Source organism: Andrographis paniculata, unplaced genomic scaffold, assembly GCF_009805555.1.
Source record: "Andrographis paniculata isolate CXL003 unplaced genomic scaffold, ASM980555v1 Contig62END, whole genome shotgun sequence".
In the NCBI taxonomy this organism is placed as follows: domain Eukaryota; kingdom Viridiplantae; phylum Streptophyta; class Magnoliopsida; order Lamiales; family Acanthaceae; genus Andrographis; species Andrographis paniculata.
In genome coordinates, this window is record NW_026137598.1 from 5521767 (window position 1) to 5537764 (window position 15998).

The window sequence follows — 15998 nt, forward strand, 5'->3', positions numbered from 1 at the left end:
ATTGTAAAATATATAAATTTATTAAAATCAACATAAAATATAAATATTAATAATTTATTTTATATTAAAATTACATTATATAAATTTTATACTTAAAATAATAAGATATTGGTAAATTAAGAATCTTAAAGAAAAATTGAGCTATTTTTGAAATAATTACTTGATAATCCAAAATATATATACTTTGCAAGTGATGAAGATACGATTAAATAGATACTCTCTTAGTTTCTATTATTTCTATTATTTTTCTCTGTTTCAGAAGTATCATTTTTTAATTATAATAAAATTAATCATATTGAATATCAAAATACTTTTAGTATATTCTTTTTTTTTTCTTTTTTTTTTTTTTGTATTTTCAAATACAAAAATATCAAAATTTATTTAACAAGCTTTTATTAATTAACAAAATGTTATTATTATTTAATTTACTTGAAAAAAAAATGATATATTGAATTATGACTAAACAAGTAATAATAAATGCATCAAAGGTTAGATGGCTCTTGTACTTAACCATATTCAATCTTCCATTGTTCATGAAATTCTCAAAAATTTATATTTGTAACATATTAATGTTATACAATCACATGTTGTTAAACTCAAATAAAAATTAACGCACCGTATTTCTTAAGTTCTATTTAGACAAAAATTTGAAATTATTGACTATTGATTTTTTTTTAAAAAATAATAAAAAACATGCGTATTTAAGATAATATTTGTCCAATAAAAATAAACATATCAATTATAATTAATAAATGGGAGGGGAAATTAGGAAAAAAGAATAAATAAATAAAAGAAATATACGTAGCTTAGGTAAAGAGCGGCTTAATTATTATTCTAATGAAAAAGCAAACATTGGACATTAACACAGCATCGTTCATCAACACATCAAACTCATACGATCAATCATATATTGGTGTTGGAATCCATTCCATGGTCGAATCTGTGAAGAACTTCAGATTGAGTGCAAGTGCTGAAAAAACAGATTTGTGCTTTTGGCATCACTGTTGAAGGCATGATCCTATGCTTCTCCAGATGAAGTTTCATGATGGAATGAACTTCCATTCCATATCACAGTTACTGAATCATTGTACTCGAACTAAGAATCTTAGAGCAGTGAAGGCGTTCCATGCCCATGTAGTTACATCAGGCTTGTCCTTCGTCTCCCCTAACCTCCAAACAAAGCTTCTGTTCACGTACACTGAATGCATCGATGGCGAAAAAAGCCACAAAATTCTAAGCAACTTTCTGAATTGCTTGAGTCTCAGAAATCCAATACCTTTTAATTCAATTATATCTCATTTTTCTCAACGTGGATTTGACTGTTTCTCGCTCCGTACTCTCCGATTTATGCACAGCAACAGTGTGTATGTGGACTCTTATTCTTTATGCAGCTCTATAAAATCAGCTTCTTGTCTGAAGAGAATTTGGTTTGGGAAAGTGATGCAAGCCTACGTGAAGAAATCAGGCTGGTTGTCTAGTGTGTTTGTGGGAAGTGCTTTGGTGGATTTTTATGCAAAATTATTGTGCACGAATGATGCAGCCAACGTGTTCGACGAAATTCCTGTGAAGAACACCGTCTGTGTGAATGCGCTTATGTCTGCCTATGCCGATGCCAAAATGTGGAGCCATGTTATTGAATTGATTAGGAGGATGCCATTGTTGAGTTTAACACCTGACAATTTCACTCTGTCCGCTGCTCTACGTGCGTGTTGTGGGGTGTGTGCTTTAGAATCCGGGAAGCAGGTTCATGCTAATGTTATTCGCCGTATGATGGATGTTGAAGGCGATGTGTTTTTACAGAGTCTGATGATCGAAATGTATGGGAAGTGTGGACGGCTGGGGAGCGCCAAAAGAATTTTCAATATTGTGGGATATAGTGGAGGAGGGGAGGGGCGACGAAAGGATGTTATTTTGTGGACTTCGATATTAGGTGTGTGTGGAAGGGCCGGAGATTACATTGAAGTGATGAAGTTGTTCAGAGACATGATTATGGAAGGGGTAACCCCGGACGGTGTGGCATTTTTGACGGTCATCTCTGCTTGTGGCCACGCCGGTCAAGTAGATCTCGGTTTGGAGTACTTTGAGTCTATGATTCGCGACTACGGCCTGATTGCAAGCCGGGAGCATTACAGTTGTGTTGTGGACTTGCTTTGCCGTGCTGGAAAGTTCGAGAGGGCTTGCAAGTTTGTTGCGGAGATGCCGGATTCTGGGGAAGAAAGCTGTGCAGTATCCATGTGGGGTGCGTTGCTTAGCGCTTGTGTCACATCTGGAAATGTCAATTTTGGAAAACTGGCTGCTCAAAGAGCACTTGAGTTGGATCCAACCAATGTCGGGATTTACATTCTATTGTCGAACTTGTACGCCACGAATGGTATGTGGACTGAGATCGAGCAATTGAGGGAGCTAATGAAAAAAAGAGGATTGAAGAAAGATTTGGGATGGAGTTCGATAGGTGCACCGATTCCAATTAGCAGCGGCTAGTAGCTACAAAACTACTGCTCTGCCATAACTTATTTTCTATCCTTCCCAGCTTGGCTAGCTCTCGAGTAAAGAAACTTGTTCATGTACAAAAATTCGAGTTAAGGAGTGATGAATTCTGATATTCCACAACCAGGTAAATAAGCTTATCCTTAGTCATGGCTTATGCTTGTCTTGCTAAGTATAATTTTTGGGATCCAATATGCAACTAGGATGGGGATGGCACATTTCTTTACCCTGCTGTATTTGAATTTCCAATTTTTGCAAAATAATCAGAGTTGGTAATGAATATGATGATATCTGATCCAGGGTGGGCTGCTGTGTTCCTACAGGGCCTCTTTGTGTAGGTATAACATTTAATTTGGGTGAGCTGTGTTGCCCCAACTATCTTCAATCTAAACTGGCCCATCCCCATCCATATGTATGTTGTATATCATCATTTTTTGTGCTGGCCATGCCATTGCTTTGCTCAATTACAGACCTATATGTGCCCCATTTGTATCTATCTATCTATCTATCTATATTTATAAACAAAGAAAGGCATTTGCTTGGGTGTAAGAACATTTTTAGACAAGTAAAGATAGATAGATAGATAGATATATTTGGGTATTCTGCAGTGGCAGAGTTAGTTGGAGGAAGTTAAAGAGGTAAGATGGATTGATGGGAGAGGTTACGATGCTAATTTAGGCAAATTACTATAAGGCTAATTTGTTCTAGTCAGCACATAAAAAACAAGAACACAAGACCTGTTGTATTCATTAAAACTATGTGTTAATTGTTCATACTTATAGGGTTGCTCTATGAACATATTTCAGTACTGAGATTAATAACTATGTTGTGCGTTGTTTGTCATTGTCTCTAATGTACTGTCAGCATTGTGATAAATTATGAAATTCAATATAATAACTGCTTCTTGAATTGAGAGTATTGAGGTGGTTGGAATTAAGGTAGTAGTAGTAACATGGAGTTTATGTGAAAGCAGTGAATGAGTGAGAGAGTAGTGATCAATACATGAGTTTGTATCTCTCTCTCTCTCTCTCTCTCTCTCTATATATATATATATATATATATCTATCTGGTGCTTGTGCTTGGGGTGTGATATTGATTGATAGATATGGAGGGATTTTGTTTCATATAATTTGAACCACCACCACAGTTTTGAAGGGACCACCTTCTTCTCCCTCCTTGAAATCTGATATGGGGAACATGGGATTGGGCCACAACTCTCCTTCTCTCTATACATATCTCTATCTCTCTCTGTACATATCTCTATCTCTCTCTATAGCTACCGTACCAGCTCCAGATTAGTGTCATTGTTATTATTATTAATGTTGTTGTTGTTAGCCACTGTTTTGAATTTTGTACTATCAAGGACTGCACATTATTCATAGATATGTGATGAGATAAATAAAACAACAGGAGAAGACAGGTATATGCATGTGTATCTATCTATCTCTATCTCTATCTCTATCTGTGGCTTTTTCCCAGATCACATTCTGAGCCTTAGAACATGCATGCCAGATCACCCATATTCAAAGTAATTTCTTTCTTGTATATTAGGTATATATTTACATTGCATATATATGAGTGGTGTTCCATTTCCATATACCATATGCCCTTCAATTATATATATATATATATATACACACACTTCTCATACATGTTTTTTCTTAGATCTTTTTGAAGGTACTCAATCCTATCACTGTTTTTATAACACAAGACCTCGGGTTATAGTTTCTTCTACTTAAATCCATGAGCCCTGATTTTTTCACAATACAAATCTTTTGTTTCTTTGTGCAATTATTTTTTTGCTTATATAGATAGTGTTTTTTAATTATTTTTTTAGGACATGAAAGTCTGCACTCACAAGTAAAACTTAAATGTGTTAGAGATCACGAGTTCACCCTCTCTTTTACATGATGTATTTTTTTATAGTATGTTGAGGGGTTATTTTTTAGTTTCTTGGAAGTCATTCTTTCTTACCTAATGAAAAAAATAAAATAAAATTGATTCACAAGGACTAAAGAAATTTCAATTCCATGTCATGTTACAGCAGAATCACAAACCCAAAAAACACCAAACTATTTACCTTCTCTCATCTCACTCATCTATTTTTGGGTATGTGACAAATACAGATTAAAACATGGATGCATGGGATCAGCAATACCTCTTCTAATGGAACGAATTGACCTTTATTCTTATGCATCTGGAAATTGCAAAACATGGAAAATTAAATTACTTAGAGATGGTATTAAATTAGTAATTGGGTAGAAAATTACAGGACAAAAGTAAAGAGACAAGATGTTGGATGGATTAAGAATGATGTTGAAGACATGACAAAGACTGCATATGCACTGAAAGCTATGCCTGAGGCTGTGGCGCCTCAACCATGCAATCTTTCTGGTCTTTTTCCACTTATTTGAATTGGAGAATTTAGAATATAAACTTAGTATGTGTTTATTCCTAACAATTTTTTTATATTAATATTATCAGAATATACAATATGCATTACTAGCACAACATATCTAAGATATATATATATATACTTTATTTGTCACATAAATTTGAGTTTTTTTTTTTTTTTGTTTTTTTCATGTTTCTTTGTTAAAGTACAAATTTATGCTACTATTTTTTTGTACTTTTTTTATTATAAAAAATAAAAAAGTAATAAAAAATACACATTTTAAAAATTCGTGACTAAAAGTTTGAACACATTTTTAAGTGATTGATTGAAAAATATTTTATCATATATTGAATTAATCTAAACACTAAATTTCAATAATTATATCAAATACGAAAAATATATATACAAGTAAATAAAAAGCTATAAATATATTTATTTATGATGGAAATAGCAATAAAAGATTATATATAATCCCATCTTTAAGGAAAAAAATATATATTAAAATATATTGGCAAACTCTAAAACAACCGTGGCAAACACATCTTATTTTGCATCCAAATATCCAATGTGTATTTAAAACATTTGCATCCAAATGTATAGATTAATTAATTTATTTATTTTAATATCAAGAGTATTAAATAATAATATAATTTTAAAATCTAAGATAGAATAAAATAATAAATCTTTTAAATCACGTCAACAATATAATAAATTATGACAATTTGTTTTATTAAATAATAATATTACTGACGATTTTTCATTTTCAGCGTGATATTAATTAGAATTGGATACAAAATGGGCCCATTACATGGACTACTGCACTAAATAGGTCGGGCCCACTTGCCTCAACGTACAGCCCAAAAGATTCAAAACCCCAAACTAGTCTTCAGACCCCGAGGTCCCAAAACCATCCAACGGTCATAAATCGGAAAACGCAAATAATCAACGACTAGATTGTATTAGGACCTCGAATCCAGGATCACTCAAACACACACCATTCCACCCCAGCTCTATATATATTAACCCCCTTTCAGAAGTCAGATACTCTGAGGCGAACCTCATTCAAATCGATTCAATTTCTTCATTTCTCCTTCAAATTAACGAAATCAAATCCAAATCTCGATTTCGATTTCGATCAAATTGATAGGTGATCTTTTGTTTTTTGGTTTAATTAAGTAATGGCGATGAAGAAATCGATGAAGGTAGGTCAGGCAGTGTCGCTGAAGCAGATGGTGAAGAGATGCTCGAGTTTGGGGAGGAATGGGAGCGGAGAGGAGGCGGCGGCGCCGGTGGACGTTCCGAAGGGGCACTTCGCAGTGTATGTGGGCGAGAACCGGACCAGATACATCGTGCCGATCTCGGTGCTGAGTGTGCCGGAGTTCCAGTGGCTGCTGAGACAGGCGGAGGAAGAGTACGGATTCCACCACGAAACTGGACGCCTCACCATTCCCTGCGAAGAAACCGTTTTCGAAACCCTAACTTCGATGCTCAGATGAGTACTGTTTGTCTTCTGTGTGTTCTTATTTTTCCTTTGGGTTTTTTTTTGGGGGAAAGATGGATTGGTAATTGGTTGTACGGAACAAGCCTTTTTTTGTCGTCTTTCTTCTTCTTCTACTTCTTCTTCTTCATTACTATTATTATTTTTATTTTTATTTTTAGTTTTTAATGGGATTCTATTGGCCATTGGCATTCCCAGGATGTGTATGTAGTTATGAAGAAATTTCTGGGAGTGGTTAGTAAATTCGAGCTGTACAGATTGGGCCAATTGAGAAAAATATTAATCATTTCTTAATTCGGAATTTTTAAGACTGTTTTAACGGTAATAACTGTCTCCTATCATTTATTTATTTATTCCCATAATAAGATGCCTTAATTAATTAGTTTATCTGTTAAATAAAGAAAGTGTTAAGTATAAAAAGGTCAAAATTAGATATATATAATTAATGGCATATCATTCTGCTCCTTTTTATTTATTTATATAAGAAATATGATATATATTTACACAAAATATATAATTATCTTTTTTTTGATAAATTGCATAATAATATTCACCATATTTTACTATAAACACATAAAAAACAATATATATTTTATTTATTACTTTAAATCAGTTATGATTTATTAAAATATGTACAAAACATCACTTTTATCTAAATTAATACTATTCAAATCAAAATTCAAGTCAAATATTTAGGATGGATTTGTTTTGTGAAATTATAGAAAATAAATTTTTTTTATGTGAAAAATATACATAATTGTAGAGAATATAAAAATAATAAATAGGTGCGATTAATTATTCTTTTTTTAAGAATATATTGAAGAAAATTATAGAAAAAACAAAGCCTCAATCTCAAATCAAAACCAAACAAACTTACATTCATTTTTCATTATGACCCCACTATATATTACAGATATTTTTAAATTTATATAATTATTTACATTAATATCGTTAGATTCCCTCCGTCATATTGAAAGATTGTCATTTTCTATTTTGGTCCGTCACATTGAAAGATTGTCATTTTTTATTTTGGTCCGTCCCAAAACAAGGTTATCATTTCTTAATTTAGTAATCGTACTGCCTATATAACATAATAAATACCCTTTCAACTTACACTATATTATACAAATGTCATTCCTTTTATATTACACAATACTAATAGAGATATTTTCGTCCTTTTCACTACACCCTATTATAATACTAAAATTCAAAAATTTATGTAATAAAAAGTAAATAGCAACCTTGCACCGGGACGGAGAGAGTAATAATTTTTACATTACGAGCAAAATAATTTTTACAAGCATATCAACAACTATTAAAATACAATATTCATTAAATACCATAACAAAAGTAAATAATTACATTTGGATGGACCAATATATGTAGTAGTATTAATTATTCACTCTCACAAGTTCCTTTAACATATCACATCTAAACAATTATTTACTTCAAAAAAAAAAAAAAAAACTCATTGTATTGATTTTATTATTATTGTTACTGTTCTTTTGATTCAGCATGTATTAAAATTAGTGTTATATATAGCTAATGGGTTTCTAATTTCTATATAATATATATATATATTCGATCATTCCAACAAATTAAATATAGAGGTAACTTTTTATGAGCATGTTTAGCTATTATATTTGATTGAAAATTCTTTCTATATGGTTATTTATTTTACTAAACACACAGATATATATGTAATATGATATTTCATATTCTGAAAAAGAAAATGTTATTTACATATTTAGTGGAGGATGTCTTTTTTTTTTATTTTTTTATTTTTAACTTGTCAATTGGTTCAAGACATTAATTAGTTAATTATTAATGAGTAATATATATATATATTCTAATGACATGCACAATATATATGATAATTGCCAGCTAATTAAAATTATTGCATAATAATTCATGGTTATCTACAAATTGTTGACTGCCAACCCACACATTGATCAATTATATACATATTATTATCATTAAAAAATAAATAAAACAGAGCTTCATTGAAAGGATGACGATAAGGTAGGCACTAAGGTCGTTGTTAGGTGTCAATTAGAAAAAATAAAATAAAATAATAAAAATAAAAATCTAAGAACATACCACCCTACTGTATATTATGATTGTATACATTTATTACTAACGTCTCCTAACTGTCATATACACATGTACCTGTTTAATTTCATTACCGATTTTTATATATATAAGCACGCAATAACCACATGCAAACACAGATAGTACTAATATTCCATGAATAATAATAATAATAATAATAATAATAATAATAATAAGCTAATTTGATGGAATTATGACATCACGGTCACAAGTCCAATCCCTAGACCACCAAGTCATCCTTATGGAACGATATAATGTTTGAACTATACTATGTCAAGTGACATATAAGGCAGATAGAGACAATTTATTTAAACTTAAGAGATATCAAATATTCGGAGACTGTAACAGTTTTGATACCATATTAGATTATGTAAATATTAATTTTTAAGTGAAACGATCATTCAAATTATCTAATATGATAATTTTACCTAAAGGTTCAACTATTAAAAATATTTATCATTAATTTATTTACAAACGAGAATCAATCAATAAAAAAATAATACTCCATCCGTCCCACATACTATGTCCACGTTGCTTTCCGCCGTGATTCAATGAGAATGGATAAGAGGCTCGTGGGATTGACGTGAGGGGGCAAGGATGACCGTTTCTGTCCGTCCCACATACCATGTCACTTTTCTTTTTTGGAAAATGATTATACACTTTAATCTATTTTAAATTTTTAAATTTTATTTTTTTAAAATTTTAATTAAACTAATTAGTTATCTTAATCTTAATTGATAATTATTTATATTATAGAATAATTATTTTTACTAATACATTTTTAATTATCTACTAATTATATTCCTACAGTGTAACAAATACGATACGTGGGACGGATGTAATATTTGTATGGTAAATTTAAACGGTAATAATTGATGAGAAGGCATACATGCAAAATTTAGACGAGAGGATGAAGTGAAGCCTGTTAACCGTAGCTAGCTAGCTATCTACCTGCCTACCTACCTAAGCTATCTACCTATGTTTATTACAAAACAAAATATAAAAATAATTAATTAATTAATTAAGAGAGCATCCAGAATCTATCTGAGGTGGGTCCAGCGGCACGTGACCACTACCTCCCCCTTCCTATCCTATACAATGTGGGCCCCCTATCACGTGGCCTCCAATCCCATCCTCATTTCCACTCATAATTTACAAAAGCATCACAAAGTAAATATATTTACATACAGATTTCTTTATTAATTATAGTAACATTTAAAAATATAATTTCATAAAATTACTAACGATCAAAAGAATTATCAAAATGATAGTAATATATCTAAAATATTTTGGTAAAAATAAATATTAATGTTAAAACTAAAATAAATAAATAAAAACATACTATATGCCTTTAGACTGTATCGCGCCAGTGAAAAGGAAATTGGTCGATGCTTTAGTGGGCCAATTCAGTCGTTACACGATCAATTCTAATGGCCCAAAAACATGTGTTATAGTAATAATTTATTTATTTATTTAATTTATAATCCTGTCTTGTCAATGCTTTTTCAATTTAATTCAATTCTAACTTAATTTATAAATTTTTCAACTTAATTTTGGAAAAAATTAATAATAAAAAAATTACGAAGATTTTATTGGATAATATTTAAAATGGAAATCTTATTAAATTCTATTTTGTAATAATTTTTATTTGGATTTGTTCAACATATCTTACAATACTTCTAAAATAAAAATTAATTAATTATATTTTATTTCATCTTATCATTCCAAATAAATATATATATATATTTATATATCTTATCATATTACTTAATTATCAATTTTATTCTACTTAATACTACCGACTTTAAATTTTCATATGGAATATTCTCTCATTCCCTTAACAATTTACCATTTTTTTATTTTGGTATTTCCTGTAACAAAATATTCATTTCATTTTTTTTTTTTTTTAGTAACGGTACTTTCTACTAACATTAAAAATAGTCTTACAACTTACAATATATTGCGCAAATGTTATTACTTTTATATCATACAATATTCATAAGGTTTATTTCAGTCTTTTTTACTTTATTCATACCATATTTTAATATAATACTAATATTTTTAAAATTTTGTATGAAAAACAAACGGATAAATAGATAAATGAACGAGAGAGTATTAAATATTTCACTATATGTAAAACGGAAGGAATATGTAACTCATAATTGTCGTTACATTGCTGAATTATTATATTAATCTATGGGTTTGTTCTTACTATATTTTTTCTCTACACATTTTTTCAAAAAAAAAATTAACATATTACAAATATTTATTATTTTTATATTTCATATACAATTATCTGTATTTCATATAATTTTTTTTTTACAATTATCTCACAAAATAAACACACCTTTGTGTTCCCTCCGTCCGCCTCCAAGAAAGTATCATTGACTAATCACAAAACATTTTTGTTTGATTTTGTATTTTTAGTTTGAATTTTAAATTGAATAATGACTTGAATACAAATGTTTTATAAAAAAATAAATAATTTATTTCTATTAAAAATAAATATAAATGAATAAATTGTATGTATTGGGCCGTTATTCATGAGCACAAAAATTTGAATGCTGGGTTTTATTGGTGTGGGTAGGCCCAATCTATAAGAAGACTATAATAAATTCGTTAAAATATTTTTGCCTTACATATATATTTTTTTAATGATTATTTATTTAAATTTTGAGAAAACAAAAAAAATGTATACATTAAAAAAAAAAAATTAGAAATTTTAGATATTCCATATTAAAAATAACAGTTTTGATGTATTGATTAGTCTTAGAAATTTTAGATATTCCATATTAAAAATAATTGTTTTGATGTATTGATGAGTCTTAATAGTCATCTAACATTCCCAATTCCAATAACAAATATTGATAGTTAATAATAACACACAACTTTCATCAATTATTCCATAAATTAATTTACTTTCTAAAACAAATAAATAAAAAATAAAGATATGAATATACATAATTAGTATGGGGAGGGGTTATAGTGCTGAATAATTTTATCAGCACATATAATATAATATAAACAGTCACCATATGTAGGTAACAAGCAATCTCATAACTCACAAATCATCAATAAAAAATAGGATTATGTAATAATAGTTAAAATATTTGGTTAGAAGAAATTTTCAAGAAATTATTTATGTTTCAAATCAATTTTTTGTTTTTGTACATTTTAGTTTATTTATAATTAAAAATAAAAAATATTATATTTCTCTCTTCTTTTTTTTTTGTTGGTAAAATCATATTATTTTTTTTTTATATTTTTTATCATAAAAAAATAAAAAAAATCTTCATTTACATTGAAGTATGTACCAAAAGTATTAACACATATTTGGATGATCAAAATAATATTTATTTATTTTTATAAAATATATAATAAAATACTAAGTAAATCAAATTACAAATAATAATAGGAAGAAAAAAAAAAAGACCTCATATACAAACCAAATACAGCTAAAGGTGTGAGGGTGAGCCTAACATACGGAATATTAAATTCGTTCAGTCATTTATCTAAAGCACACTCGATGACTTGAGGTTGCGAGTTTTCATGTTATAAAATTTTTTATTAGAGTGGACTCGAGACCGGCCGATCATGGATTTAAACTTCCAATACTTTCAGATCTTGTCTGCAAAATATGATTCGCCTAATGTGATTTGTCTTGTCGACACGCTAGATGACTCAACATCCATTCAAACCCTACGGCCTAAAACAAAATTGACCCGTTTATTTATTTAAAAAATAATTAAAATTCCATGAATCAACGATAATCAAATAATCAGTAAAAAAAATAAAAGTTAAATGTCACTAAGTCGGTCAAAAGTATTATACACTTTGACAGTAAATATTAAAAATTATATAAAAAATATGATATATAGATTGAGCTCAATTTAAATAATAAAAATATATTTTATATATAATAAATATATTAATTAATATTCAATTTGTCCGATTTTAAGGATTTTATTTACATTTTGTGTTATTGTACTTATAATTAAAACTATCATTTTGTATAATTTTTTTGTACAAATATCATTACAATGGTATTACAATACACTAATATAAGTATTTTTATCATTTTCTCTTAATTTGTACTATTTTTTATATAATAATTAATATTCAAATATCAAAACGCAAAAAATAGCAGTATTATAATTTATAATATGATTGTTGTGTCAAATTTAAAATTAGGTCTAACTCATTTATTATTATGTCATCTTTAAATTTACCAAGAACATACTAAAAGAGTAGTAGTTGGAGGTCATTAATTATAATAAATAAATAAACACTATTCTAAAAGATTATAATATTAATCCCTCCAAACTAACAAAAATCGTTAATAGAGACGCTGGAAGAAGACGATGGAGCCCAAGATACCCAGGGAGGAACTTAAGCCCTACCTGCCCACCATTTGAATAATAACAGTCTTTACCCTAGCTCCATTGTTATTTGGTCCTCGAACAGAACTGACATTGAGGCCACCGGGAACCCATGTTGATCGATCCATGAGAAACAAGATCAGAAAAGATCATATTATAACAAGGAGGAAAATCAATAATGCAGCAGCAGCAGCAAACAGTTCACATAGCTGGGCAGATATTGCCAATTTTCTTCCACTTTGAAGAAGGAAACGAGCGATGGCCATGACACTTTTCAACAGATTTGACATTAGCAACGCCATCGCCACCGCCGGCGCCGGGAACCGATCGATCCATGAGCCAGAGACGAAAAAGAAGTTAAAACACAAATTAATTCAAGAAACCTTACGTGAAGAAGAAGAAGAAGAGGGATCGGATCAGATCAGATCAGATAATCAAGAATTACGTAATGGGTTTCTTGTTTTTAAGATTTGATTTTTGCCTGAGTGTGAGTGTGGTGTGAATTGTGAAATTACCTAGCAAGCAATAATACGACCAATCTGCATATTTCTTTTTTAACATTCTTACCTTGCATAAGTGTTTTTGTTAATACATTGCTGAACAAAAATTAATAATAATAAATTAATGGGACTGACTGTAGGAAAGTTTATTCTCTTGTGAAATCAATACTATTCCTTCGTTTTCATTCTAACACCATCTGGTAATCAGTTTAGTTCTTTGTGCTGCTTGATGCTGACGAGATGTTAATGAACAAGATCGATCTAATGGTTCATCAAAAAAATTTAGAGTATTCGGATAACTAAAAATAAATGACACATATGTATCATGATAATAATATTTTTTTTAAATATTATATATATCATATTAAAATTATTTCACATATATAATAATTATATTAATTAATATGAATATCTCGTAATTGAATTATCGTGTCGGGTTCAAATGAGGGTCTAATCCTAGCTAATCAGACTCGTTTATTATCATATCGAGTTTGTATCGATCTTTATATATAATTGGGATTAAATTCTTGAACAAAACTTAATTATTTTCTGTTGTGTTTGTGTCATATCAATATTTGCTAACTCTAGATTTATCAAGAGCACCCTCAAAAATAATAGTTGCAATCCCATGTCATATAAAAAAAAAAAAAAGAGAAGAAAAAAAAAAGTGCATTAAGGCATGTCTATTTTGTTCTTTTACCATTTTAATCAAAAATTAATATTATCACTTAATTTCAAATTACAACCGAACAAACCAATATCAATATTTATTTTAAAAATACAAAACAAATAAATTAAATTGAACAAGATGTACGAAATTGCTAACAAGTTTAACTAATTAATCTATCTATATTTTGATTTTTGTCTTGAATTTTAAATTGCTTATTATTATAAAAATAAAAATAAAAATGAAGTGAAAATAATTATTTAGCTTTACAAATGAATTAAGCCAAATAATACAACTAAAATTTTGCTTTAAACTCTACTTGAAAATATTGGACAAAAAAAAAAAAAAAAAAAAAAAAAAAAGAACTCCAAAAGTAACAAAAATGGTTAATAGAGCAAGCAGTAGTGGGATAAATTTCCAGTTTATAGTTAGTTACAATATATTCATAGACAGTTGTGTAAAATGTCTCATAATAATAAAAATAAAAATAAAAATAATAATAATAGTAGTAAAAGTAGTTAATTAACGCATACGGTAACTGCCCTCTCTAACGGCCGTCTCTTGCCGTTAAATACTTCAACGCCACCCTTGAACTGGAACTGTAACTGCAACTGGAAACACACACACACACGCACTCTCCATTCTTTCTCCTGAGATTAGGTCAGATTAGATTGAGCGTTCTTGAGATAGAAGAATTGATCGATCGATCAGTAAGCAATAGTATTCGTAATTGAGAGGTGCAGCAGGGTTAATTAGGGTTTTAGTTACTAACAGATCATATTCATATACAACAATGGCTGCGTCGTCGTCGTCGAATTCGAAGTCGAAGATGCAGTGGAGGAAAGACGGAGAAGACAACAGGTTGCAGAAGCATGTGCAAGTGCAAGGCCCCAACAAGGACCGGAAGACGTTAAGCATCGAGATGGCGGGAAGGTCAGACAGCTCTGGTCAGAGAAGCTGGAAGACTATGCTGGCGCCCATAGTCGAGAAGGGACGTAGGGCCAAGGCCAACTTCTTCCACCATTTCAATAATCTTTTCTCTGCAATGTTTTCTACTACTACTACTAATTTTCCAGATCGTGCTGGCCGTTTCTATCTCCAATTGAAGCAGGAAAGTAGTCATCCTTCAATAGAAATGATAGTATTCTCGCCGGGAACCAATTTTGATAGATCGAAAGGAAAGATGAGAAATGAAATTAGGGCGGAAGCAGCAAAGGGGAAACCTAACTGGGTAACTGTTGCCAAGTTTCTTTCACCTCCAGGGATGACGGATTCTGCCGTCATGGTGATGAAGAAGAAGAGGAAGAGGGATCAGGTCGATGGCGTTGGCGTTGGCGATGGCGATGACAGTCTTCAAACACCTCCGACAAAACCGCCGCCGCCAGGAACCGATCAATGATCGATGCTGCACAACTTTCTAAAGATGGATGCATGAGCCAGCGACGAAAAAAAAAGAAGTTGAAACACAAATTAATTCATGAAACCGTACGTGAAGAAGAAGAAGAAGAGGGATAAGATCCGATCATCAAGAATTACGTAATGGGTTTCTTGTTTTTTAGATTTGATTTTTTTTTTTTTTTTTTTTGATGACGTTTTAGATTTGATTTTTGCATCAGTCGGGTGTGATGAATTGTGAGATTACCTAGCAAGCAATAATACACCCAATCTACGTATTTCTTTTTTAACATTCTTAGCATGCATAAGTGATTTTTTTTTTTCTTTTTGTTAATACATTGTTGAAGAAAATTGGGACGGACTGTATGGAAAAAAAATTCGTTGGATGGCCGGATGTGCCGACGGGTCAGTTCGGTCACGAGTCCACTTCACACTATCTAATAATTCGTTAGAAGACATACTTCGTATGGTGATTTCTATATTTAAGTTTTACGTGAAACTCACTTGTATCATTATATAAAATATAATTTAAACATAACTAAATAACCAGAAAGTCATGATTTAC

The 15998-nt window shown here is 30.1% G+C and overlaps 2 protein-coding genes across 2 annotated transcripts; both read left to right on the top strand.

Moving 5' to 3' along the window:
- The first annotated feature begins 877 nt into the window (after positions 1-877).
- LOC127261050 (putative pentatricopeptide repeat-containing protein At3g13770, mitochondrial) lies at positions 878-2995 on the top strand. Its single transcript, XM_051289204.1, has one exon. It carries the CDS (start codon positions 1021-1023, stop codon positions 2479-2481), a length of 1461 nt encoding a protein of 486 aa, XP_051145161.1. The 5' UTR covers positions 878-1020; the 3' UTR covers positions 2482-2995.
- A 2945-nt stretch (positions 2996-5940) lies between these two features.
- LOC127261139 (protein SMALL AUXIN UP-REGULATED RNA 16-like) lies at positions 5941-6580 on the top strand. The gene has a single exon (XM_051289352.1). The coding sequence runs from the start codon at positions 6061-6063 to the stop codon at positions 6376-6378; it is 318 nt and encodes a 105-aa protein (XP_051145309.1). The 5' UTR covers positions 5941-6060; the 3' UTR covers positions 6379-6580.
- Positions 6581-15998: the final 9418 nt, after the last annotated feature.

Bases quoted from the DNA above. Each gene is read 5' to 3' on its own strand.
- LOC127261050 (XM_051289204.1), top strand. From the start codon at position 1,021: ATGCTTCTCCAGATGAAGTTTCATGATGGAATGAACTTCCATTCCATA.
- LOC127261139 (XM_051289352.1), top strand. From the start codon at position 6,061: ATGGCGATGAAGAAATCGATGAAGGTAGGTCAGGCAGTGTCGCTGAAG.